Source organism: Bos taurus, chromosome 11, assembly GCF_002263795.3.
Source record: "Bos taurus isolate L1 Dominette 01449 registration number 42190680 breed Hereford chromosome 11, ARS-UCD2.0, whole genome shotgun sequence".
Classification (NCBI taxonomy): domain Eukaryota; kingdom Metazoa; phylum Chordata; class Mammalia; order Artiodactyla; family Bovidae; genus Bos; species Bos taurus.
This window is the reverse complement of record NC_037338.1, coordinates 10,957,088-10,984,888: the sequence shown is the minus strand read 5'-3', so window position 1 is coordinate 10,984,888 and position 27,801 is coordinate 10,957,088. Positions and strand designations below refer to the sequence as shown.

The 27,801-nt window shown below is 36.8% G+C and overlaps 1 protein-coding gene across 7 annotated transcripts in view; it reads left to right on the top strand.

Annotated features, from left to right (window-relative positions):
• The window catches only part of ALMS1 (ALMS1 centrosome and basal body associated protein), a 190,664-nt gene that overhangs the window by 94,926 nt on the left and 67,937 nt on the right, over positions 1-27,801 (top strand). For all 7 annotated transcript variants that reach the window (XR_809620.4, XM_010809860.4, XM_010809855.4 and 4 more), the window contains 2 exons: positions 8,249-10,089; positions 23,648-23,889. Coding sequence is in view for 6 of the 7 variants with exons in the window: in XM_010809860.4 (XP_010808162.2) it covers positions 8,249-10,089; positions 23,648-23,889 (2,083 nt within the window). In the remaining variant the exon portion in view is untranslated. The remainder of the gene's footprint in view (positions 1-8,248; positions 10,090-23,647; positions 23,890-27,801) is intronic.

The following is a 27,801-nucleotide window of genomic DNA, read 5'->3' as shown; positions in this document are numbered from 1 at the left end:
GTTTTTTCTTTATTTACAGAATTGTCCAATAGCTAAATGTTAGAACATTTTTTTTTTTACTATTCTACCCCCATTCCTCTCTTACTAGAACCAATAATCTACTATCTTTCCTTATGGATTTGCCTGTTCTGGATATTTCTTATAAATGGAGTCCTATAATACACGATCTTTTGTGACTGCTTTTTTTTACTTAGCATAACAGTTCTGAGATTCATGCATGTTGCATAGTAGCGTGAATCAGTACTTAAGTACTTTTAATTGCCAAATAATATACCACTGTATAGATATATTTTATTTATCCATTCAATAGTTGATAGACATTTGGTTCCACTTTTGGCTGTTGTGCATGGTGCTGGTATAAAGAGGTTTTGATTGGACATTTTTTTAAAAATTTATTTTAATTGGAGGCTAATTACAATATTGTAGTCGTTTTTGCCATACATTGACATGAATCAGCCATGGGTGTACATGTGTTCCCCATCCTGAACCCCCCTCTCACCTCCCTCCCCATCCCATCCCTCTGGATCAATAGTGCACCAGCCCTGAGCATCCTGTCTCATGCATTGAACCTGGACTGGTGACCTGTTTCACATATGATAATACACATGTTTCAGTGCTATTCTCTCAGATCATCCCACCCTCGCCTTCTCCCACAGAGTCCAAAAGACTGTTCTATACATCAGTGTCTCTTTTGCTGTTGCGCATGTAGGGTTATCGGTACCATCTTTCTAAATTCCATATATATGTGTTAGTATACTGTATTGGTGTTTTTCTTTCTGACTTACTTCACTCTGTATAATAGGTTCTTTAGTTTCATCCACCTCATTAGAACTGATTCAAATGCATTCTTTTTCATGGCTGAGTAATATTCCATTGTGTATATGTACCACAGCTTTCTTATCCATTTGTCTGCTGATGGACATCTAAGTTGCTTCCATGTCCTGGCTATTATAAACAGTGCTGCGATGAACACTGGGGTACACGTGTCTCATACCTCTTGGCTATATACCTAGGAGTGGAATTGCCAGGACGTTGTGGTAACTCTGTTTAACATCTTAAGGAACTAATACGATGTTTTTCAAAGTAACTGTACTATTTTACATTCCTGTCATCAGTATATGAGTGTTCTAGTTTCTCCATATCCTTTTAAACTATTTTCTGTCTTTTTGTTTATAATTATTCTGATGAGTATTAAGTGGTATCATCATGTTTTTTATTTTCCTAATAATTAATGATATTGAACATCTTTTCATGTGCTTGTCATTTGTTGATCTTCTTTGCAGAAAGAAAGATCTCTATTCAGATCTTTTGACCATTTTAAAATTTGATTATCTTTACTGTTGAATTCCCTCTTTACTGTGGGCTTCCTTCATAGCTTAGTTGGTAAATCATCTGCCTGCAATGCAGGAGACACCAGTTCTATTCCTGGGTTGAGAAGATGCCCTGGAGAAGGAAATGGCAACCCACTCCAGTATTCTTGCCTGGAGAATCTCATGGACAGAGGAGCCTGGCGGGCTACAGTCCATGGGATAGCAAGAGTTGGACACGGCTTGGCAACTAAACCACCCCTACCACCACTGTTGAATTGTATATTCTGGTATTAGATTCTTATCAGATATATTGTTTGCATGTATTTTCTCTCATTCTGTATGCTGTCATTTCACTTTCTTGGTTGTGACCTTCAAAGCACAAGTTTTTTTATTTTGACAAAGTCTGACTTATAATTAATTCTCTTTTATTGCTGTGCTTTTGGTATCATAATAAGAAATCATGGCATAACTGAGAGTCACAAAGGTTTAACATTATCTTCAAAGAGATTTAGTTTTAATTCTTATGTCTAGGTCCATGATCCCCCTTTGAGGCAATTTTAAATTATTTTTGCTTTTAAAAATTGTGCTGAATTATACATAACAAAATCTATCATCTTAACCACTTTTAATCGTGCAGTTGACTGCATTTAACTGTATTAACATTGTTGTTAAACAATCCTCAGAGCTCTTCTTCTTATAAAACTGAAACTCTGTATTCATTAAACCATAATCCCCTATTCCCTTCTCCCTTTTTCTCCAACCCCTGGCAGTCCCCATTATAATTTGTCTCTGAATTTCCCTCCTTTAGGTAGCTCCATAAAAGTGGGATCATATAGTATTTGTCTTTCTCTGACAACTGTGTCCTCAGAACTCATCCATTTTGTAGCATGTGTCACAGTATCTCCTTTTGAGGCCAAATAGTATTTCATTGTATGTATGTACGATATTTGTTTATCCATTCATCCATCCGTGGACACTTGAGTTGTTTCCATCTTTTGGCTATTGTGAATAGAGCTGCTGTGAATATGAAAATACAAAAATATCTCCTTGAGAGCCTTCTTTTCAGTATTTCGGTACAGACCCAGAGGTGGAATCGCTAGATCTTGTGGTCGCTCTACTTTTCTTGTGGAACTTGTTTCTTGTGGAACTGCCATAGTTTTCTTTAGTAGCCACTTTACATTAACATCAATGATGCACAAAGATTTAATTTTTTTCACATTCTCACCAACACTTACTATTTTCTGGGTGTTTTTTTTATTTCATAATGGCCATGTTGCAGATATAAAGTGATACCTTATTGTGCTTTTGAGTTGCATTTTGCTGATGATTATTGATTTGAATATCTTTTCATGGACTTATTGGCCAGTTGTATATCTTCTTTGGAGAAATATCTATTCAAGACCTGTACCCATTTTTGGATTGGGTTTTTTTTTTATTGTTTAAGTTGTAAGAATTCTTTATATATTCTAGATGTGTGTGTTAGAAGCTCAGTCGTGTCCAACTCTTTGCGACCCCATGAACAGTAACCTGCCAGGCTCCTCTGTCCATGGGATTCTCCAGGCAAAAATACTGGAGTGGGTTGCCTTTCCTTCTTCAGGGAATCTTCCTGACCCAGGGATTGAACCCAGATCTCCCACATTGCAGGCAGATTCTTTACCATCTGAGCCACCAGGGAAGCCTTCACTTAAAATTGCACCAATATTTCTTTTAATTCGGGGTGTATTTCTTCAAATTAATTTTTGTTGGCATATAGCTGACTTACTATGTTGTGTTTCTTGCTTTATAGCAAAGTGAATCAGTCATTCATATACATATATCCATTATTTTTAAGATTTCCTTCCCATTTAGGTCACTACAGAGCATTGAGTAGAGTGCCCTGTGCTATACAGTAGGTTCTCATTAGTTATCTGTTTTCTACATGGTAGTACGTTTGTGTCAGTCCCAATCTCCCAGCCCACCACCCATTTACCCCCTTGGGCTCCAAAATCACTACAGATGATAACTGCAGCCATGAAATTAAAAGACGCTTGTTCCTTGAAAGAAAAGTTATGACAAACTGAGACAGCATATTAAAAAGCAGAGTACTTTGCCAATAAAGATATGTCTAGTCAAAGCTATGGTTTTTCCAGTAGTCATGTATGGATGTGAGAGTTGGACTATAAAGAAAGCTGAGCGCCAAAGAGTTGATGCTTTTGAACTGTGGTATTGGAAAAGACTCTTGAGAGTCCCTTGGACTGCACAGAGATCAACCAGTCCATCCTAAAGGAAATCAGTCCTGAGTGTTCACTGGAAGGACTGATGTTGAAGCTGAAACTCCAATACTTTGGCTACCTGATGTGAAGAATTAACTCATTGGAAAAGACCCTGATGCTGGGAAAGATTAAAGGCAGGAGGAGAAGGGGACAACAGAGGATGAGATGGTTGGATGGTATTACCAACTCAATGGACATGTGTTTGAGTAGACCCCAGGAGTTGGTGTTGGGCAGGGAGGCCTGACACGCTGCAGTCCACGGGGTTGCAAAGGGTCGTACATGACTGAGCGACTGAACTGAACCATAACTTTGTTCCCTATGTCTGTGACTGTTTCTGAGTGTCAATAAGCATTTTTGAGTTTATTTTTGTGTATAGTGTTAGGGAGTATTCTGATTCAGTGCCAACCCTGTCAGATTATCAAGGGCATTTTTCAGAGAATTAGAACAAAATTTTTTACACTTTATATGGAATCACAAAAAAATCCTGAATAGTGAAAGCAATCTTGAGAAAGAATAATGGACCTGGAGAAATCAAGCTCCCTTCAGACTATACTACAAAGCTACAGTAAGCTATCGGTACTGGGAGAAGAACAGAAATATAAATTAGTGGAACAGGATAGAAAGTCTAGAGACAAACCCATGCGCCTATGGCCATTTATTGTAATCTGTGACAAAAGAGACAAGAATATATGATGGAGAAAAGATAGTGTCTTCAATAAGTGTTGCTGGGGAAACTGGACAACTGCATGCATGTATTTTTACTTTTGTTGCCTGTCCACTTAGAGGCATTATTTATTTATTTAAGCAAAATAATAGATTTATAAAGAACTAGAAAACACTTATGAAAAAGTTAGGTTATTGGCAACCCACTCCAACACTCTTGCCTGGAAAATTCCACGGACAGAGCAGCCTGGTAGGCTACAGGTCATGGGATCTCAAGGAGTCACACACAGCCAAGAAACTTCACTTCTCATGAATCAGGCTGCTTGCCACTTCTTAAAAAAACAAAAAGTTAGGTTATACCAATGTCTCCTATTTTATATACCAAAGGATCAAAACTTTAAATATAAAAATAATCCGTATATGTAGTAGCTGAAATGGCATTTGTTTATATATGGAGTTACATATTCATTATTTTACACATAGATATTTAGTTGTCCTGGCACTGTTTGTGTAAAAGGCTTTTTCCCCATGAATTTTCTAGCCTACTTGACAATTCATCATGAATGTTAGTATTTATTTCTGAACTATCAGTTCTGTTCTCGTTCCCAGTACCACTCCGTTTTGATTACTGTAGCTGTGTGGTTAAGTTTTGAAATCAGAATGTGAGTCCTCCAACTTTGTTCACCATTTTCCAAATGGTTTGGCTGCAGTGTCTCCTTTGAATTTCTGAATAAACTTTAGGATCAATTTTTACAAAGAAAAAAAGCCAGCTGACATTTTATTGGGAATTCCCTTGAATCTATCAATCAGTATGGGAAGTATTGCCATCTTGACAATATTAAAGTCAGTATTAAAGTCTGGCCCAATTCATTGAGCCAGTTTTCCATTTATTTTGGTCTTTTATAGTTTGTCTCAATAGTGTTCTGTGGTAGTCTTCATTTTTTTGATAAGTATGTTCTTAAGTATTTTATTTTTATGCTCTTGTAGATGGAATTGTTTTATTTCATTTTTGGATTGTTCACTGTGTGTTGAAATGTAGTTGACTGTTGTCTGTTAAACTCATGTCCTAAATTTTAAGGAACTTGTTTATTAGTTCTAGTTGGTTTTCTTATGGTGTCCTTGGTGTTTTCTGTGTAGAAGATCATGTCATCTGCAAACAGAGATGGTTTTACTTCTTCCTCTCCATTCTTGATTTCTTTTCATTGGTTTCCAGATTGCTCTGGCTAGACCCTTTAGTATGATAAGAGGAAGTATGTACATTCTATGTTGTTCTTATCCTAAGGGAAAAGCGTCTGATCTTTTACCATTTACTATAATGTTAGCTGTGCATCTTTTGTAAATGCTGTTCATCTGGTTGAGAAAGTCCCTTTCATTTATAGTTTGCTGAATGATTTTATCATTAAAGAGGGTTGTGAGCGAAACAGTAGCCTTTTGGGGGGCTAGTGTGCTGTGCCAGGTCTTCGCTGTGGCATGCAGGATATAGTTGCAGCATTCGGGATCAGTTCCCTGACCAGGGATTGAATCTGGGTCCCTCACATTGGAAGTGCATTTATTTTAGCCATTTTCTGCTAGGTATATCTTAACCACTGGATCACCAGGGAAGTCCACATTTAAGAGCCTATCCCATATCAAAGGATGCATTGTTGGGATGTAATATAAGTTCTTATGGCTGTATCTGGAGAAGGTTGTATGAAAATACTAAAATTGATTTGCCCAGTACCAAAGCTATAAAAAAAATTTTTAATGGAAAAGTTATTATAAAAAGCTGTTTATGATTATTATAAAGCTTGAAGGAGGTGATGGATGGTTGTGGGGTTTTGCGTATTCTAAAAAATTATAAGATACAGATTGTTGGGAAGAAAGAAGAAATGTCTTTTGGGATGAATATAAATCTAATCATGCCCAGTTTTAAGAAGCTGGACTAAGTTTATGCTTCTCAAATTGGAGCATTTATTTCCCAGTGATATGTGTGGCAGTGTCAGGATAGTAAGAAGCCATGGAATTAAAATCACATTTTTAAAATGTTTTGTCCAGTGGTATTTAGTTTATTGACTTTTTAAAAATTGAAACATTTTATTTTGAAATAATCGTAGATTCACATAAAGTAGTAAGAAATAATGTAGAAGGATTGCCTCTACACTTTACCCAGTTTCCAAAAATGAAGATGTCTTGCAAATATGTGATAATATATTACAACCAGGATAATGACATTGATAGAGTCAGGAAACTTAATGTTTTCACCACCCCAATGGTCCCTTTTGTTTCCCTGTAATAATTATATCCACTTCTGTCTTGTTCCCACTCCTTTCTTAACCCCTGGCAACCATTAATCTAATTTCTATTGCTATAATTTTGTCCTTTTAAGAATGTCATGTAAATGAAATCATACTGTATGCAATCTTTTAGTATTGGCTTTTTCTCAGCATAATTCTCTGGACAATATTCAGTGTCAATAGTCTGTTCATTTTTTACTGGTGTGTAGTATTCCATGGTATGAACGTGCCACGATTTGTTTAAATATATACTGATTGAATGAGGTGACTTGGTTGTTTTCCAGTTGTTGGCTGTTACAAATAAAGCTGCTATAAACATTCCTGTCTAGGTTTTTGATGAACATCAGTCTTTGTTGCTTTGCTGGGTCATAAGGTAGTTGTATAATTTTTTGACCATCTCTAATACCACATTGGCCTGGATGTTGGGATTCTGCATTAGAGTTTTCCAGGGATGGAACTTTAGGCTTCTCACTTGGCCTTTGCTGGTGTGGGTATGGGTGAGGCCATAGTTTTTTTTCTGTGATGTTTGGCTGGAAGAGAGCAGTTATTGTCTAAAAGTTCTCTGTCTTGCTGAACTTCACCTTTACTTGTTTTTAAACTAATGAGAGCAGGTTTTTGTTAGAGCTCTTTGGATTCTTCTGTGCTATTTGTTCATGGTAGCTGTCTTTAACTGGAAGTCTGGGATATTTGAAGTAAAAAGAAGACCCAGGGATCACTCTCTTGTTATTCTCTGATCCCAAAGTCCCTAGCCAGTCTGCCTTTTTTCTCTTTACCTTTCAGATTCTTCTTAAGTTTGTTGTGTATATAATGTCCAGGATTTTTAGTTGTACTTTGCAGGAGGACTAGGGAAAAGTACATCTCCATTATGTGAGAAATGGCAATGCAGTTTAAAATACTTTTATATGAAATCACATGTGGCACTAAAATTAAATAGAATGCCAGGTTATCATTTTAGAGATAAAACAGAGAAATCTCAAAGAAGTGTTAAATATTTATGGTATCTTTAGCACTGATCCTGTACCCTAGTAAGAAGTACTAATTCTTTTTTCCTGTTTTTATTGGTAAATATTAGGTTGTAGGCCATGTTTCTGTAGCAGAGAGACCCAAATACAGTGGCTCAGATAAGGTAGAATTGTATTTCTCTTTCGGGTCCAGGGTAAGAAAGTAACTTTGCTTCTTGAAATCTTCTGAGGAACCAAGCTGGGTGGGCAGTTGAGGCACCATTACAAGTGGCCTCCCAGGGTTGTTCTAGACATCACCATTTTCATTTGGCAAGAACAATGGTAATGGGTTGTTGTACAGCAGAAACTAACAACATGGTAAAGCAGTTACACTCCAATTAAGAAAAGAAAGAGTAGTCGTGATGGTAATGATCAAAAGTGGCAGTAGGAGATCATGGAGGCCAAGAAATTCATTTTTTAAGGACAAGAGCCAGAAGTTGTACTTACTGCTTTTGCTCACCTCCCATTGGCTTGTACCTAGTCACATGATCCTATCTGGCTGCAAAAGAAGAGTCTCTGCTTGGTAGTCATGTGACCAGCAGAATTTGGGTAAGGGACCCCTGTTACTAAAACTAAAAAGGTGAGCAAAAGTCTTTGCTTTTGTAACTTAAGTGAAAACTTTTAGAAGAAATTAACTGTGTGATCTTAGTTATCATGAGCCATTTTATTCTATAGTTAACTATCTTTTCTTGTTGGGTTTTTATAATTATTCAGACTACTTCAAGTAAGAACTTGTTTATATCTTCTAGGATTTACAGAGTCCACGGGGAATAGGATACAAGCCAGAAGCTGTCTGTAGTCACATTATTATTGAGAGCCATGAAAAAGGATGTTTCAGAACTCTAACAGCTGAACGACCCCGATTGGACAGCCACCCTTGTGTTTTTAGATCTGCTGAACCCTCAGAAATAGTCAGAGGACAACGGAGCCCGTCATCATGGAGAACTAGGCACATCAACCTGTCCAAGTCACTGGACCAGAACAACTCCCAGTTCAAAGTTTGGAATTCCTTGCAGTTACAAAGTCATTCCCCATTTCAAAACTTTATCAGTGAAGACTTGGAAATTAGCAAGGGCCTTCGAATGCCATTTCATGAAAAGTTGGACCCTTGGCTGTCAGAATTAGTAGAACCTGCTTGTATGCCACCTGAAGAAATGGATTGTCATTCTTCATCACAAATGCTGCCCCCAGAACCCATGAAAAAGTTTACTACCTCCATCACTTTCTCATCTCACCGACATTCTAAATGCTTTTCAGATTCCTCTTTTCTTAAGGTTGGTGTTACTGAAGGTAGCCAGTGTTCTGGAGCATCTGTGGGGGTAGTTAATTCTCATTTCACTGAAGAGCAGAATCCTCCTAGAGATCTAAAACAGAGAACCTCTTCCCCTTCATCACTTAAAATCATTAGTCAGTCACCAGATAAAGCTGTGACTATTTTAGCAGAAAATAGTAGCCAAAGCCAAAAATTATCTGTTGAACATTCTTATCAAGAAGAAAAACCCTTAGAAAAATCAGATTTTAAAAGCAGTCATCCTAAGCCCAGTGCCAGTGCAAATGATAGCAATTTCAAAGAAGTTCATTTTTCTGATAATCATACTCTCATTAGCATGGGCAGACCAAATTCCACACTAGAAGTAAAGGAGAAGAATGTAACTATTACTGCAGATCTTCCTTCACACATTTTTCTTGAACAAGAGGTCTTTGAACAAAGCAAAGCCCCACATGCAGATCACCATGTGAGAAAACACCATTCGCCCCCTCCTCAGCGTCAGGATTATGTAGCTCCAAATCTTCCTTGTCGTATTTTTCTTGAAAAGCGAGAACTCTTTAAACAGAGCAAGGCCCCACATGTAGATCAGTTAAGAGAAAACCACTCTCCCCTTCCTCAGAGTCAGGATTATATAGCTTCAGACCTTCCTTCTTCCATTTTTCTTGAGCAGCGTCAACTCTTTGAACAAAGCAAAGCCCCAAATGTAGATCACCACCTGAGAAAACTCCATTCCCCCCTTCCTCAAAGTCAGGATTCTGTAGTAGAAAAGAATAATGAACATAAGCCTAAATTACACATTTCTGATGTGATAGATGTTGAAGCCAAATTCAGTGATGTGGTCTCCCCATCAGTCCCAAATCAATGTACAGTAGTAACGTCTGCATCTACTCCACCTTCAAATAGAAAAGCACTTTCTTGTATTCGTATAACTCTTTGCCCCAAGACTCCTTCCAAGTTGGATAGTGGAAACTTAGATAAAAGATTTCATTCATTGGATCCTGCCACTAAAACAAGGATGAATAGTGAGTTTAACTCTGACCTACAAACTATATCTTCAAGATCATTGGAACCAACCTCCAAATTATTGATCAGTAAACCTGTAGCACAGAATCAAGAATCTTTAGGTTTTCTAGGACCTAAATCTTCATCGGACTTTCAAGTCGTACAATCTCCTCTTCCAGATAGTAATGTTATTACTCAGGACTTGAAAACCATACCTTATCAGAATAGCCAGATAGTAACATCAAGGCAAACACAAGTGAACAGTTCAGATTTGGAAGAATATTCCAATCCAGAAGGGACTCCGGTATCTGCAGATCGGTGAGTCTCATTGTGGTGACAAGCAAGCTGATGAAATTTATGATAAAGGGTTTAAAATACTTAAGCAAGTGTAAGTTCTTGGGGGAGAGGTAGATAATTTCTCTTAGGGGAGGTTGTTACCTGCCTAATCTAGAAATCTTTCAAGGAATGAACACCTAAGTAAGAGAAAACATCTGAATGTAATGTAATGTATTTATACTCTCAAAAGACTTCTGGAAAACAACTTGACATCAAGTATTTTAAAACATTACTCAGAAGAATCTTTGATCACCAAGTGGTTCAATTTAGTAATTCCTTATTTATTACATTGGAAATATGCTGAAGACCAGGCTTTGGAAGGGGATGCATGCATGTATGTGCTCCCTCTCCTCCTCTCTCTCTGTTTCTGTTTCATGTTTCCTCTCTGAATGAATATCAAAGCAGTAATTTCTCTGTGAAAATTCCTGGCAGACATCACTTAACCAAGTTATCAAGGTTAATATCACAAGTAGTGTATGTCAAGATAATGGTCCCTAATGTGATATCTTATTTCACAATGATTGTAGGAATGAAAACCCAGTTTAGGGATAAATGCATTAGATTTATACTGTTCAGGCTGATTTTAAGACTATCATTAATTCTCTTTTACATTAGTGAGTCCTTTACTATATAGCTAAACACTTACCCTCTGTGTGTAATGTTTTCCACGTTATAGTTGAGAAGGTAGTAGATCATAGTGGTGGGCCTTGAAAAGAAGGGAAAAAAATGTTTAATCAGTATCCACATGTGGTAGTCATGCAGTGAGGGACTTACATATGTTACTGATTTAATGCTTGTTAACCCTATAGGGTAGGTGATGGTATCCTTATTTGCCTTCTGGAAAACTGAGACACTGACATTACTGCTTTTTCAGTAAGCAGCAGTTGTTTCAAATAATGCAGTCTGTTCAATGGAAGCAAGCGCTTCTTTACCACATTACCATGTCTCCCAAATCCTGAGCCATACTTAAACTATCCTATCAACTGTGCTCTCGGACAAGTCATTTAATATCTTTGGCACTCGTATATGGATGATTGGTGGGAAGAAATAATTGGAAAGCTTGGAGGTCCATTATAGCTCTGAAACGTTAGTGACTGAGAATTGGATTGGGGCAGTTTAATCTCTGATTTCCATAGTATTATAAATATATCCTTTTTGGGTGTGAAAAGTGTTTAGAAATGAAAAGATTGACAAGTTTGCATATAATACTTAAACTCTTCTAAGTGATAAAGTGTCACGTTATTGGAGCTGAATTCTTTGAATCAGAGAGAAAATTATAGCTGATTATAAATATGAACTAATAACAATGCTGTTTGTTCCAGAATGTACTAAGTGCTAGGCACTGTAGTCAATGTTTATATCTAATTTTATACTTAGTGTAATCATCATAGGTAGATATTATTACCTCAATTTATAGGTTTTACAAACCTTAGAGCGATTAAATGATTTGCCCCAGATTATATGACCATTAACTGTTAAAAATGACATTTGAACCTAGTTTGTCTGACTCCAGAATCTGTAAATAATATACACACTCATCTGTATATGTGTGTATATATACATAAAATGTTTAAGAATATTAAACTTTATTTTTAGATTAAATTTAGACTGAGAGCTTCAAAAATAATAGAGTCCCTGTGTTATCTATTGCAGTGTAACCTATTACCCTGAAATGTAGAAGCTTAAAACAGTAAATATTACCCCAAAGTTTCTGTGGGTCAGAGATCCCGGCATGGCTTAGCTAGGTGCTTCTGGCTTCGGGTCTCTCACAGGGTTCAGACAAGGTATTGGCTGCAGCTGTGGTCCCATCCCAAGACTTGACTAAGACCGATGTCCTTTTAAGCTCACTCACATGGTAATTGGCCAGAAACAGCTTCTTCCTTCCATAAGGTAGCTGTGACAGTTAAGCTTTTCTCAGATGAGCAAGTGAGAGTTCAGGAGATGTGCCCAAGACAAAACACAGTCTTTACTTTGTAACCTAACCTTGGAAATTAATCTCACCACCTCTGCCACATTCTAATACTAGAAAGAAATGAATCAGTATTTCCGGCCAACCCTCAAGGATTAGGGATTACTCAAATGTATGAATACCAGGAAGCAGAGATCACCTGGGGCATTTTTGTTTGTTTGATTTTGGCCATGCCGTGTGGCATGGGGGATTTTAGTTTCCAGACTACCCCCTGCATTGGAGGCATGGAGTCTTAACCAGTGAACTGCCAGGGAAGTTGTGTTGGAGGAGTATTTTAGAGGTTGCCAATATACCCTTTGCTAAACCTCCCCTTATGTTATCATCTTGTCCTAACATCATAACCATAAAACATTTACCAAAACTAAGAAATTCTCCATCATACAAAATTATAATTAAATGTATAGACCAATTTGGATTTCTCCTGGTTTTTCCAAAAATGAATCTTTTCCGTTTCAGATCCATCCCACCATTTCACCTTGCATTTAGTTGTTCTCTCCAGTTAATCTCCAGTTGTTCTGTTTCCTGAATCTCCTGGAGAAACTGAAGGCAGTTTCTCAGACTTCCTTATTTTTCATGACCTTTGAAGGGAATTATTTTGGTTTCAAATTGGCTTTGTCTGATGTTGTCTCAAGATTAAATTGAGATTATCCATTTTCAGTGCATTTCATCAGGAAGCATGTTAAGTTGATATACTGAAGATGTTAACCTGGATTACTTGACAAAAGTGGTATCTACCAAGATTCTCCACTGTAAAGAGAGAATCTTGGTAGGTAAATCATTTCCTTCATTCCTTCTACATTTATTAATTGGAATTCTTCTGTAAGCAAGAGCTGTTGTTCCTCCCATTTATTTATTCCTTTAGTTTTCCATGGGGCATTTATTTCATCCTTTGGATTATAATCCAGTACTACTCAAATTGATTCAGTTTTAGCAACTAAAAACATGATTGGCTACTATACCCTGTCACAGCCCTGAAATCAATCATTTCCCCAAAGAATACTTATTTCTCTTTTGGAGTATAGGATTTTCCCCTAGCTTTGTTGAGATAAAATTCATATGCAACCTTGTTTAAAGTTTACAGTGTGTTGATTTAATACACTTATATTTCAAAATAATTACCATGATAGCATTAGCTAACACTTGCATCACATCACATAATTATCATTACTTTTTTTGTGGTGAGAAAATTTAAGATATACTCTAAAATAACTTTCAACTATATTAATACATTATTTTTAACTGTCATCACAGTACTGTGCATAGATCCCCAAAACTTACCCATCTTCTAACTGGAAGTCTGTGCTCTTGGACCAGTAGCTCCCCTTTTCTCCTGCCCTCCAGCTTCTGGTAAACAGCTTTCTACTCTGTGTCCTCTTGTTTAGGTTCCATGTGTAGTGGTGCATGGTGTTTCTCTTTCCCTGTCTGGTTTATTTCGCTTGGCAAAATGCTGCAAAAGTCCATCAGTGTAGGTTGCCTTTTCATTTTGCTGACTGTTTTGCTGTACAGAAAATTCGGGGTTTGATGTAGTCCTGCATAGTGACTTCTGGTTTTGTAGCTTTGGTGTTACATCCAAAATACCACTGGCAAGACCTATGTCAAGGAGTTTTTCCCTGTGTTTTTTACTAGGAGCTTATGTTTTCAGGTCTTATGTTTAAATCTTTAACGCATTTCAAGTTAATTTGTTAGTATTAAAATAGGAGTCCAGTTTCATTTTTTGGGCATGTGATTATCTAGTTTTTCCAGCACCTTCTATTGAGGAGACTGTTTTTCCTCTACTGAGTATTCTTGGCTCCCTTGTAAAATACTAGTTGAATGCATATGTGGGGGTTCATTTACGGGTCTCTGTTCTGTCCACTGATCTGTGTGGCTGTTTTTGTGCCAGTGCCATACTGTTTTGATTATTGTAGCTTTGTGTTATAGATTGGAATCAGGAAGTGTGATACCTCCAGTTTTGTTCTTTCTCAGAATTGCTTGGGCAGTTCAGGGTCTTTTGTGACTCTGTACAGATTTTAGAATTGTTTTTCTCCTTTCTATGAAAAATGGCATTGGAATTTCGGTAGGGATTGCATTGAATGTATATTGATGGCTTTGAGGAATATGAATGTTTAAACAATATTCTGGTTCATGAACACATTTCATGTGTCTTCTCATTTTTGTGTCTTCCTCAATTTCCTTCATCAAAGTCTTTTAGTTTTCAGTGAACAGATCTTTTACCTCCTTGGTTAAATTTATTTCTAGGTATTTATTGATTTGTTACTCTTGTGAATAGTATTTTCTTCCTTCTTTTTGGATATTTTGTTGTTAGTGTACAACTGATTTTTCTATGTTGATTTTGCATCCTGTGACTTTACTGAATTCATTGATTATTTCTAATTTTTTTTTTATGAAGTCTCTAGGATTTTCTTTTAGATGTTAGATCATATCATGTGCAAAGAAAGACAGCTTACTTCTTCCTTAGTGATGGGATGCCTTTTATTTCCTTTTCTTGCCTAATCATTCTGGTTAGGACTTCCAGTGCTGTGTTGAGTAAAAGTGCTAGCAGTGGGCACTCTTACCTTGTTCCTCATACTAGAGGGAAGGCTTCATCCTTTCACCATTGAGTCTCATGTTAGCTGAGAGTTTGTCATACATGACCTTTATTATGTTGAGGGATGTTTCTTCTATACCCAATTTGTTGAGAGTTTTTATCAAGAGAGATGTATTTTGTCAAATGCTCTTTCTTCATCTACTGAAATAATCATATTATTTTAATCTTTTATTCTATTAAAGTGGGATGTTTATTGATTTTTATATGTTAAACTATCTTTATGCCTCAGGGATAAATCCCAGTTGATCTTGATGTATAATTCTAATGTGCTGTTTAATTCAGTTTGCTAATATTTTGTTGAGAAGTTTTATCTCTTTATTCATCAGATATTGGTTTGTAGTTTTCTATATCTTCACTTAGCTTTGGGTCATCAGGGTAATGCTGGCCTTGTAAAATGAGTTTGCAGATGGTCCTCTCTCTTCAATTTTTGGACAAGTTTCAGAAGGATTGGTATTATTTCCTTTTGAAACATTTGGTAGAATTCACCACTTAAACCATCTATTGGGAAGATTTGATTACTGATTTTATTTCCTTACTCCATTGGTCTGTTTATATTTTCTATTTCTTGATGAATCAGTCTTGGTAAATTGTATGTATCTTATGGATAGTGGAAATTATCCATTTCTGCTAGGTTATCCAATTTGTTGGCATATAACTGTTCATAATAATCTCTTGTGATCCTGTGTATCAATTGCCATGTCTTCTCTTTCGTTTCTGATTGAGTCCTTCTTCCTTATTCTAGCTAAAGGTTTGTCATTTTTGTCTATCATCAAAAATTAGGTTCTTAATCTTGATCTTTTCTATTTTTCTGGTCTCTGATCCTTTTTTTTCCTTTGATTTTTCTTATTTCTACTTTGATCTTTCTTATTTCCTTTCTTTGTGTGCTTTGGGCTAGTCCGTTCTTTTTCTAATTCCTTGAAGTGTGAGATTATTCGAGGCCTTTCTTTTTCTTAATGAAGGCATTTATCATTATAAATGTCCTTAGAACTGCTTTTGTCTCATAGGTTTTGATATGTTTTGTTCACAGTTTCATTTCTTTCAAGATATATTTTGCTTTCTGTTTTGATTTTTTTAAGACTTACTAGGTTGACACTGCTTCTTGCCCTGCTGAGTGAATAAAGTTAAAGATTATAGGCATTAACTCACACATGTGTCTACATCTGTAGTCATTTCATCTTGATTGTAATGTGTGTATGTATTTGTGTGTGTGTGTATTTTTAAAAATCGCAGATCAATGTTGATACCTCCAACTAGTCCAGAACCATGGGGTTGATTCTAGCTTTTTTCTTTTATTTATAAACTTCTTTCTCCAATAGTGATAAACATGGCTCTCATTATCTACAGTATATTTACCCCAGGATATGTAGTTTCAGAATTCTTGTCCCATACCCAGGTGAGAAACAAATTCTCCAACTGTGTACAGGTTTTTTATGTATAGTATTCAGTCCAGACATTGTTGCTGTTTCCCAGGTTAGTTGTTTTCTTCCCTACACGCTTTAGCATAATGATATGATTCATTTATAATACTGTTAGATCCATTTCTTACATCCTGTATTCCATCTTGCCCCAATAACTTGGTTAATTTTTTAAAAATTTGCACATTATCAAATTCACTTTTTGTGGTTAAAATATTAGTTCTGTCAGTTTTGATTAATCCACATCACAGGTCCATACGAAGCATTTCTCTCAGTCCAAGTTTTGCCTTTCTAGAGTGTCACGTAAATGAAATCATAAAATATAGAATAACCTTTCAGGTTTGGCATCTTTTACAAAGTGTATTTGAGATTTGTCCATCTTGTTTTGTGAATCAATAGTTTTTTACTTTTTAATTACTTCTTGACTTTTTACAAGCATAAAGCAGTAAAAAGTTAAAAAAAAAAACAAAACACACACACACAGTTTATCTATGTACATTGACTCCTTAAAGGATATCTGGGTTGTTTCTAGTTTTCGCTGATTATAGTTAGACCTGCTATAAAAATAAGAATATATTTGTATATATATGTATATATAATTAGAGCTGCTGAATCATGTGGTGTGTGTGTGTATTTAACTGTACAAGAACTGTTTAGAACTAAACTATGCTAAGCTGTTTTTCCAAAGTGGCTGTATCTTTGTATTCCCACTAGCAATGTACAAATGTTTCAGTTACTCTCCATCCTCACCAACTTGTGGTACTGTCCGTGTTTATTAACCATTATAATAGATGCTTTCCTTGATATGTTTCACCCTGAGCTCCCCTTTTCAGGTCCTCAGAACAGAAAGCAGGGGCTTAACTTAGCCCTTTCTTCTGTGTGTTTTTTGTGTGCTTCCTGTGACTGTGTCAGTGCCAAGTGGTTCAGTACAGAGAAAAAAAAAATCACAGATTTGCCTTACCCTCTTGAGACCACATGGCATCCCACTCCAGCACTCTTGCCTGGAAAATCCCATGGATGGAGGAGCCTGGTAGGCTGCAGTCCATGGGGTCGCGAAGAGTCAGACAGGAGTGAGCGACTTCACTTTCACTTTTCACTTTCATGCATTGGAGAAGGAAATGGCAACCCACTCCAGTGTTCTTGCCTGGAGAATCCCAGGGACGGGGGCGCCTGGTGGGCTGCCATCTATGGGGTCGCACAGAGTCGGACACGACTGAAGTGACTTAGCTTAGCTTAGCTTGAGACCACATCTCCTGTAGTGGAAGAGGAGGGTCCTCGGTCAGAATTTTAAACGCCCTGTTACTGCTGGTATTGCTGCCACCATGTAATCACTTGAGTGCTTGAGATTACTAGAAAGAGAGAAAAGAAAAGGGGATTTTCACATTATTTCCAGTTCCACTTCTCATGCCTGAATAGAAGGCTTCTTCTGGAGGTCTTTTCTGTCTGTACTAATGTCCACTTCTAAGTGTCAGACTCTATTGAGTTCAGGTCATTGGATACCAAAGGGAACAGTGATAAACTCTTCTCTGTTTTACTGGTGCTTCACATGTGCCAGTAAATCAAATTGCCAGCTCCTATTATTTCTCAAAGTCTTCTAATAACTGCTCCATGTAGTCTGTCTCAGTTTTATAGCTTCACTTAGTAGAAGAGACAGACTGATTGATTATCCAAAACTGGAACTGACTGTATCATTTTTTGTTCTCAGTAACAGCATATGCAAATTCTATTGCTAACATTTGGTATTTCCAGTTATTTTTTATTTTGGCCATTTTAAATGTGGATGTGAAATGATATGTTATTGTGGTTTTAATTTGTTTTTCCCTGATGACACATGATGTTGAGTATTGTTTCTGTGCTTGGCCATTTTTATATCTTTATGAAGTATCTGTTCACTCTTATACATTAGATTGTGTCATGATTTTAAGAATATTTAATATATTCAAGATAACAGATCCTCTGTATTGCAAATATTTTCTCACAGAATGAGGTTTGATTTTCCTTTTCTTACTGGTGGCTTCATGAAGAAAAAGTTTTAATTTTTATGAAATCAAGTTTGTTAATTTTTCTTTTTCTATACTGTATAAGTTGAAAGTGAAAGTGAGGTCGCTTAGTCGTGTCCGACTCTTTGCGACCCCATGGACTGTAGCCTACCAGGCTTCTCTGTCCATGGGATTTTCCAGGCAAGAGTACTGGAGTGGGGTGCCATGTGTACAATATAGTGATTCACCATTTTGAAGGTCATACTTCATGTATCATGGTTATTATAAAACATAACCATACTCCTTGTGTTGCACATCACACCCTTGTAGCTTATTCTGTGCAGAACAGTCTGTGCCGCTTTACCCTCCGCTCCCATCCTGCCCTTCCCTCCCCACTGGTAACTGCGAGGCTGTTTTCCGTATCTGTTAGTCTGTTTTGTTTTTTTCATTATATTCACTAGTTTGTTGTATTTTTTAGATTCCACATATAATCGATAATCATATGACATTTTTTCTCTCAGTCTCTTATTTCACTTAATATCATAGCCTCCAGTCCATCCATGTTGTTGAAAGTGGCAAAATTTCATTCTTTTTTTATGGCTGAGTATTTTATTGTATATATAAATGTATATACAATATCCTCTTTATCCATTCATCTGCTGATGGACACCCAGTTTCTCTTTTATGGTTGGTACTTTTTTGTGTCTTGTCTAAGAATGAGGCCTAAGCCAGTGTTATGAAATTTTCTCCTACATTTCTTCTAGAAATGAAAATAGTTTTAGCTTTATTTTTTTATGTCTTTTATCTGTATCAAATTAATTTCTGTACATACTGTAGTTTACATAATTCAGGACCACTTTCTTTTACTGGATATTCCAGCACCATCATTGAAATAATTATTTATTTTCTTATTAAAGTAGTTGGCACCTCTGTCAAAAATCAATTGACCTTTTATATGGGGGTTTATTTTTAAGTTTCCACTCCGTTCCTTTGAACTATTTATCTATGCAGCCGTACCAGGATGTTTTTATTATTGTAGCTTTATATTGTCTTGAAATCAGATTATGTCCTCTGACCTTATTTTATTTTCAACATTATTTTTTTCTATTTTAGGTTCTGTGCAGTTCCATATAAATTTTAGAATAGTCTTCTCAGTTTCTTCAAAAATCCTCCTGGGATTTTGTTCAATATTGCATTGAATCTGTAGTCATTTTGAGAATGATTGACATCTTGGTAATACTGGAGTCCCCCTCAAGTGTGAACATGTTCTCCTCTTCCTCCCTCCCCACCACTGACTTGATATCTCTCAGTAAGATGTTGTAATTTTCATTGTGTAGGCTTTCACATTTTTCATTAAATTCATTCCTCAGTATTTTATGTTTTATGATAATTTTGTATATGGTATTTTAGATTTTGTATTTTCTAGTTATTTGTTGCTTGTACATACAAATGCTGTCAATTCAATTTGTTGGTGCCAACCAATTAATTTTAATTTCTTACTAATTGGGTCAGAGCCTCTTTACTTAGGGATAATTTAGGCTGAGCTTTCAAAATTTGGTGGCATATTGAGTGCAGTACTTTAACAATATCGTCTTTCCGGATTTGAAATAGCTTACCTGGAATTCCATCACCTCCACTAACTTTGTTCATAGTAATACTTCCTAAGGCTCAGTTGACTTCAGACTGCAGGATGTCTGGCTGTAGGTGAATGATCACACCATCGTGGTTATCCAGGTCATTAAGACCTTTTTTTTACAGTTCTGTGTATTCTTGCCACCTCTTCTTAATATCTTTCACTTCTGTTAGGTCCATACTGTTTCTGTCCTTTATTGTGCCCATCTGTGCATAAAGTGTTCCTTTGGTATCTCTAATTTTCTTGAAGGAGGTCTCTAGTCTTTCCCATTCTGTTTTTTCCCTCTATTTCTTTGCATTGTTCACTGAAGAAGACTTTCTTATCTCTCCTTGCTATTCTTTGAAACTCTGCATTCAGATGGGTATATCTTTCCCTTTCTCCTTTGCTCCTCTTATTTTCTCAGCTATTTGTAAGGCCTCCTCAGACAACTATTTTGCCTTATTGCGTTTCTTTTCTTGGGGATGGTTTTGGTCGCCACCTACATGCAGTGTTAAGAACCTCCATTATAGTTCTTCAGGCATTCTGTCTATCAGATCTAATCCCTTGAATCTGTTTGTCACTTCAACTATGGGAAGGAAAGGGAAGGTATCCCTGTACATAAGAGATTTGATTTAGATTATACATGAATGACCTAATGGTTTTCCCTACTTCTGTTTAAGTCTGAATTTTGCAAAAGGAGCTCATGATCTGAGCCACAGTCATCTCCTGGTCTTGGATTTGTCACTTTTGAAATTTCTTCCTCTCAAGCATTAGTTATTTAGTTTCCTGTCTTATGTAGGTTCAAAAACTGGCAAATGTCTTGTGGAAGAGGCCTAATGTTTGTCACAAGCCCCTTTATCTAGTGGGATTTCTGTTTCATTAGTTCTATGACTGTGCAGGAAATTTCACTCAGCTTTCTTCACTTAGTCCTCCATCAGCTTGACTTTGTTTTCTGCTAGATTTCACTCCATTGTGCCATAGTATATTTTTAAAAATTAAAAATCCAACATTTATATATTACTATTAACTATATATTACTATTACTACTAACTTAAATCCAAATTGTTTAAAAAAATGCAATATCTGCAAGGTACAATAAAGTTAAGTGCAATAGAATGAGGTGTACCTGTATGTCATAACTGGAAGTGGAAATCCTATTCAGACCACCTTTAATTTCTCTCTGTGATGTATCAATAGTTTTCTGTTTAGTGTTCTTATATCTTTTTTATACTTAGGTATTTGATGTTTTGATGATAATGTAAAGTGCATATCTTTTGGTTTTTAATTGTGTAACTTTTCAGATACCAAAGAATATAGGGGAATTCTTAAAAGTTTGTTCTCTTATCTGGTAACTCTTCTGAAAACTTAACATATTTTATATGTTATCAGTAGATTGTTTTAGATTTTCTGTATCCCTGATTATATCAAATATGAAAAGTGACAGTATTATTTCTTCCTTTCTTATCCTTATATGTCTGATTTCTTTTTCCTGCTAATGCCATTTAAGACTTTTACTAACATACTGAATAGAGAGGGTAAGAGTTGGCATCCTTATTTTGTTCCTAATGCTACAGTGGACATTGTTCACATTTCACTGTAAATAGGATTGTGGCTCTAAAGTTTTTTGTAGTTCCCCTTTGCTACAAGTTTTTAATCATACATAATTATTGAATTTCATCAAATGTTTTATCTGACTATATTGATACGATCATGCAAATTTTCTCCTTTTGATGTGGTGAATCATATTGGTTGATATTTGAATGTTAACTTACCTTGAACTTCTGGAGTAAACCAGCTTGATAGGAATTCATTCACACACACACAGACATTCACTCACTCACTGTACATTTGGTTGTCTAAGATTTTAGGATTCTTGCTTCTATATACATAAGGGAGATGGGCCTACTTTCTTTTCTCATAATTGTCCTTTTAATTAGTGACTAGTAGACAAAGGATCGGAGAAGGCGATGGCACCCCACTCCAGTACTCTTGCCTGGAAAATCCCATGGACAGAGGAGCCTGGTAAGCTGCAGTCCATGGGGTCGTGAAGAGTCAGACACGACTGAGCGACTTCACTTTCACTTTTCACTTTCATGCATTGGAGAAGGAAATGGCAACCCACTCCAGTGTTCTTGCCTGGAGAATCCCAGGGACGGGGGAGCCTGGTGGGCTGCAGTCTGTGGGGTCACACAGAGTCGGACACGACTGAAGCGACTTAGCAGCAGCGGCAGCAGACAAAGGATAGAGATTTAAAAGCTCTTCTGGTTTTGTGATATAGCCAGTACATCAATATGATACAATACAGTATTGCTCCTTTTTTGGGGGGTGCTGTGCTGGGTCTTTGTTTCTGTGTGGGGCCTTTCTCTCATTCGGTGCTTGGGCTTGTCGTTGTAGTGGCTTCTTTTGTGGGCTCACTAGTTGTGGCTTGCAGGCTCTAGAGTACAGGCTCAATAGTTGTGGCATAGGCCCAGTCACCCCACTCTGCAGAATCCTCCCAGTTCAAGGATTGAACACATGTCGCCTGAAGTGGCAGGAGAATTCTTAACCACTGGCCCACCAGGGAAATCCAATATTACTCCATTTTTTAAAAATAAATATTTTTTATTTTCAAAAACTTTAAAATCTGTAGAAAAGATACTAACATAACACAGTTAACTCCTCTCCCAGTTTTTCCTACTGTCAGTTAACCTCTTTACCATAGTATATTTTTAAAAATTAAAAAAGCCAACATTTATATATTACTATTAACTAAACTTCAGGCTCTTTTTAGATTTCACTAGTGTTCCCATTGGTGACCTTTTCCTGTTCCCAATATACTGGACCCAATCCAGTATATCTCATTGTATTTAGTCGTCGTCATGTCTCCTCAGTCTTCTCTGCTCTGTGACAGTTCCTCATTCCTTCCATGTTTTTCATGATTTTGAAAGTCTTGAGGAATATTGGTCTGACATTTTGTGGAGTTTTTCTCAATCTGAATTTGGCTGATGTTTTTCTCTTGATCAGACTGGAGTTCTGGGATTTGGCAAAGAATACCATAGGTGAATTCTCACCACATCATAACAGAATACGTAATGTCCACATGGTATCACTGGTGATGTGAACCATCATCACTTGGATAACATGGTGTTTGCCAGGTTCTCCACCGTGAAGTTACTTTTTCTCCCGTTTTTGATCTCTTCTTTGGAACTCAATGAATTCAGGACTGGACTTAAGGAGAAGATTAAGCTTCACCTCCTTGGGGAGGAGATTAATGGCAAGAGGGGCTTACCTACATATGGGGTTTTTCTATTAGCATGATTTGTCTTATCCCTCCTATTATTTACTTGTTTATACAGTCATTTATTTACTCTATTATATCTTAATATGTATTCTTTATAATCTTTATACATAATTGCAACCTTAAAAACCTCTAGTTCCCCCACTGACATATAAATTTTTTGAGGAAAGATTTTATTTCTTGTTTGTTTTTGTATACTCTATGTGTTTAGCATACTCCCTTCCCTAGTGGCTCGGACGGTAAAGCTTCTGTCTGCAATGCAGGAGACCCGGGTTCGATCCCTGGGTTGGGAAGATCCCCTGGAGAAGGAAATGGCAGCCCACTCCAGTATTCTTCCCTGGAAAATCCCATGGATCGAGGAGCCTGGTGGGCTACGATCCATGGGGTTGCAAAGAGTCGGACACAACTGAGCGACTTCACTTTGACTTTCCAGTAATTTTATTTTTGAATGGATATATTTTCACTTCAACTGGAAAGGACCTTGTCCTTATTAAATAGCATTGTGAATTGAAACTAAAAGTCGGTTTTAAAGTACATTTGATCACATTGTAATAAGTATCTAAAAAAGCAAAGGGTACTGCAGAAATAACCATTGGAGTCTGATGTGTCTCCACAAAATATTGAAGTAATGTTTGGAAAGAAATAACGATTTGTGATAAGCCAAGGATATGACCTGCTTTGCCCTTTCTCTTCTTTTTCAGATCACCAGAGGAGATTAAATCCCCGTTTTCTCCCTTCTCTGGAAAATTATCATCTGATGCAGTCACTCAGATAACAACAGAAAGTCCAGGTAAAGCCACGTTTTCATCTGAAATTTTTGTTAATGCTGAAGATCGTGGACATGAAATTCCAGAGCTCAATACACAGAAGTCGGGCAACATTCCTGTCAAGTTCGCTTCATCATCTTCAGTTCAACAGATTACTGTTCCTCATGGTACAGATGGTAAGAGAATATGATTGCGTTTTAGGTCATATTATCAACTTTCATGTGTAATAAGAAATTTCTTGATTGAGTCTTTCTAGTTAGAAAACCTGATTTTAATTTTAATCTTTAAGCTGTACATGATTATATCATTTATTTTTCATAACCATGAGAAGGATATAGTTTATTATGTTTTTATTTCTGTTCCATTGGCATTAACAACCTATGTGAAACGCATGCTACTTATGGTTGACATATTTTCATCTCATAATACTTGTCATAAGAGTGCAAGCAGTTCATGAAAGCTGAAAAACTGTAGAGGTTCAATTTAAGAGAGGCAGGTGAATGATTTGGCTTTTTTTTTTTTTTAACTATCATTTCATATAATATATTAAACAGATTTTGCAAGCACAATACCAGTCTATTTCTTGCTCGTGAAACATTGACCAGGGACCCAGGTTGGCTATGACCCTGCTGTCTTTAAAACATGGAACTGTGGATTCACCATCATAGTCAACTGGAAGGGATGGAAAACATGGAGGTGCACATGTGGGAGGCTCTTATGGGCTGGGCCTAGAGGTGGCCCATATCACTTTCCACTGACTAGGGTTAGTTTAAGTGTGCTTTCCAGGATGAAGAAGAAATGAGATTTGGTGAACAGCTAGTGATCTCTACCATAGGGTTTACATTTAGGGTGTTTGTATGCCATCTTGACAGTGATGTTTTGATAGTGCTTATACTATGTAACCGGAGAAAGCAATGGCACCCCACTCCAGTACTCTTGCCTGGAAAATCCCATGGATGGAGGAGCCTGGTAGGCTGCAGTCCATGGGGTCTCGAAGAGTCAGACAGGACTGAGCGACTTCACTTTCACTTTTCACTTTCATGCATTGGAGAAGGAAATGGCAACCCACTCCAGTGTTCTGCCTGGAGAATCCCAGGGACGGGGGAGCCTGGTGGGCTGCCGTCTATGGGGTCGCACAGAGTCGGACACGACTGAAGCGACTTAGCAGCAGCAGCAGCAGTAGCAGCATACTGTGTAACATTCAAAATTATAGCAAGCTATTTTCTTTTTCAGACCAGTAACTGGAAAATTAAGTTCCCATTCTTCCTCTAAATAAAAGTGGAAGCTTTAAATTACTAATTTTAAAGTATCCAGTAACTTGTACAAATCTATTCAAGATAAATTTTAAGTTTCCCTACTTGGGCAAAAAGTTTATGTGTCTATAGATAAAGATGGGATATGCTTTAAATATATAAAGAAAATTGCTTTGTTCTGAATTTAAATTGCACTGAATTTAATTTGAATAAATACATTTATATGTTGAGATAGTTATATTTCTCATACATTTTTATTGTAATATAAAAACATACCCCACAAATGTATAGTCTAATAAATCTTTAACGTGTCAGTTACCTGTTGCCACCATTATACCATGTAAGAACCTCGAAAATCTCAGAGCTTTATAGCAAACATTTGCTTTTCTCACTCATGGGCTTACTAGTCAGTTGAAGTGTGGCATCAGGATGCAAAAATGCTTTGGGTCTGTTCTACATGCCTTGTTCTGAAAGCCAGGGTACTCTTGGCTGTGTTCTCGTGTTGGTGGCAGAAGCACAAGAGAGGATATCCAACTATGAAAGTGTATTTTATACCTCTTCTGACATCAAATGGATCAGTCTATATAGAGGCCGCAGTTTATATAGTCTTACATACAGGTACTTAGAAAAGACTGCTTTAAAAGGTAAATATTGTTTGGTTTACCAATAAAAGATTAACTCTGTGGATTTAAAAGTAAAATTTTCAAAAATATTTTAAAGTATACAGAATAAAAAGTTAAATTTATGATTGAGTGTCCACTGCTCTGAAGTAAATTAAGGGTAATATGCTGTATGTCTACATTTAATTCCATTTTCAAGTTTTTTGAAGAAGTAAATTTTACGGTTGAACTTTCTTCTTTACCATTCTCCAGTCCTTTTTTTCTCTTCCAGGAACAATTATTGTTTGCTGTATAGTGGCTTCTTCCCCCATAGATAGGCAGTTCACACTTTAAGACTTCTGCATGCATACATATAAACTTGTTGACAATTCAAAAACTCACCTCTCTCTCTTAGAATTCTCCATCTTCACATGATAGCCATTCTTGCTCTAGGTCCACTATAATTCTGTCCAAATGTTATTGTCCATTTTCTGTGAACTTTGAACTAAATTTACATACACTGACAGAAGAAGAAAACTAATAAATCAGTATTCCTACAATGATGACTACAGCATGTCCAAATAGAAGTGAAGGCTATAGCCTATTTTTTCTATTATTTAAATTCTTCCATCCTCTATACATCTCTTAGTTCCCCTTGAATTCATCCAGGTTCTCATTAGCTGGGTTTTTGCTTGTTGCAGAGGTACAAGTATTCTTAAGTAGGCTAAGACTTCACTAGCCCTTATTTATAAATTTCAAATAATTTTTATTAATTTCTATGATCAAGCTTGGTAAAGTGGTCCCCTTATTATTAGCCAGACTCCTATTGACTGTCTTTTTTCTAAGGTAACCTTATTTCTCCTTGATAGTTAAGGTTAGTCATAGTTTAGTCAACATTATGACTCCCTATTGCCTGCTTATGTCACTATTTCAGTGACATAAAGAATGTAAAATGACCAGATGGCTCCTGTCTCTTGATAGAATTGCCCCTCCCTTATTTCTAAGATCTTCCATCTAACAAAGCACAGTCACGGAGATGGAAAGGAAACGATTTTAAAGGCTTCTACCTTTTTTCCTGAATACATGCATTCTGTCTGTGGGATAGAAGTATCAGAACCATATATGGTTCTGAGCATGTGCCAGATTCTGTAAGCTAGCATTCCAGCCTCAGAAAGTGATACCCACCAGCTTGTGCCACAACGGTTTTCAGTGAATTGTTCACTCACTTTTTTTCTTTTTTTTTGTTGAGTTTACCATAGTTGTGGGTGATCAGACTTCTGATGAGAAGAGTGAATTCCTTTAGGCATCAGCCTCTTGTCTCATTTCCTTCACTCTGAAGTCAGTTCCTTGGTTGGAAGCAGGGTACTAGTAATATGGATTTCATATCAAATCATCAGAATGATGCAGTAGTAATTCTAAGTAATATAAAAGTTATTGTTGTGTCCAGAGTCAGGGAGTTCTCATTCCTGGGGCTATCAGACTCTGTCTTGAGTATCACTTCTTGGCCTTTTGGCTAAGATCAAACGATTTTTATAAACTAGACATGTGTAACTAGGAGTCAGTCTAGAGCTGATGACAGGATACAAGGGAAAATCATGGTCTGTAAGGATAAACTGAAGAAGCTGGTCTGTTTGATCAGAGGTGATAGCTGTGTACAAAATTCTGTTCAGATATGTGATACAACCCCATAATATATTCAGAAATAACCTGAACAAGAAATTTATACGACCTTTGTGTAGGGATGGGGCTTCCCTGATAGTTCAATTGATAAACAATCCACCTGCAATGCAAGAGACCCCAGTTCGATTCCTGGGTCGGGAATATCCGCTGGAGAAGGGATAGGCTACCCACTCCAGTATTCTTGTGCTTCCCTTGTGGCTCAGTTGGTAAAGAATCCGCCTGCAATGCTGGGGACCTGGGTTTGATCCCTGGGTTGGGAAGATGCCCTGGAGAAGGGAAAGGCTACCCACTCCAGGATTCTGGCCTGGAGAATTCCATGGATTCTATTTCATGGACTATTCTGTATAGTCCATGGAGTCGCGAAGAGTCGGACACGACTGAGCGACTTTCACTTTCATATTCACTTTCACTGTGTAGGGATAGAAAAGAAAGGACCAGTAGACTAAAAGAAGGGATGAAATATTTCTGAATAGTAAAACTGAATATTGTAAAGATGTCATTTATTCCCAAATGAATGTATACTCCTAACATAATTCTACTCAAATTCTAGCAAAAT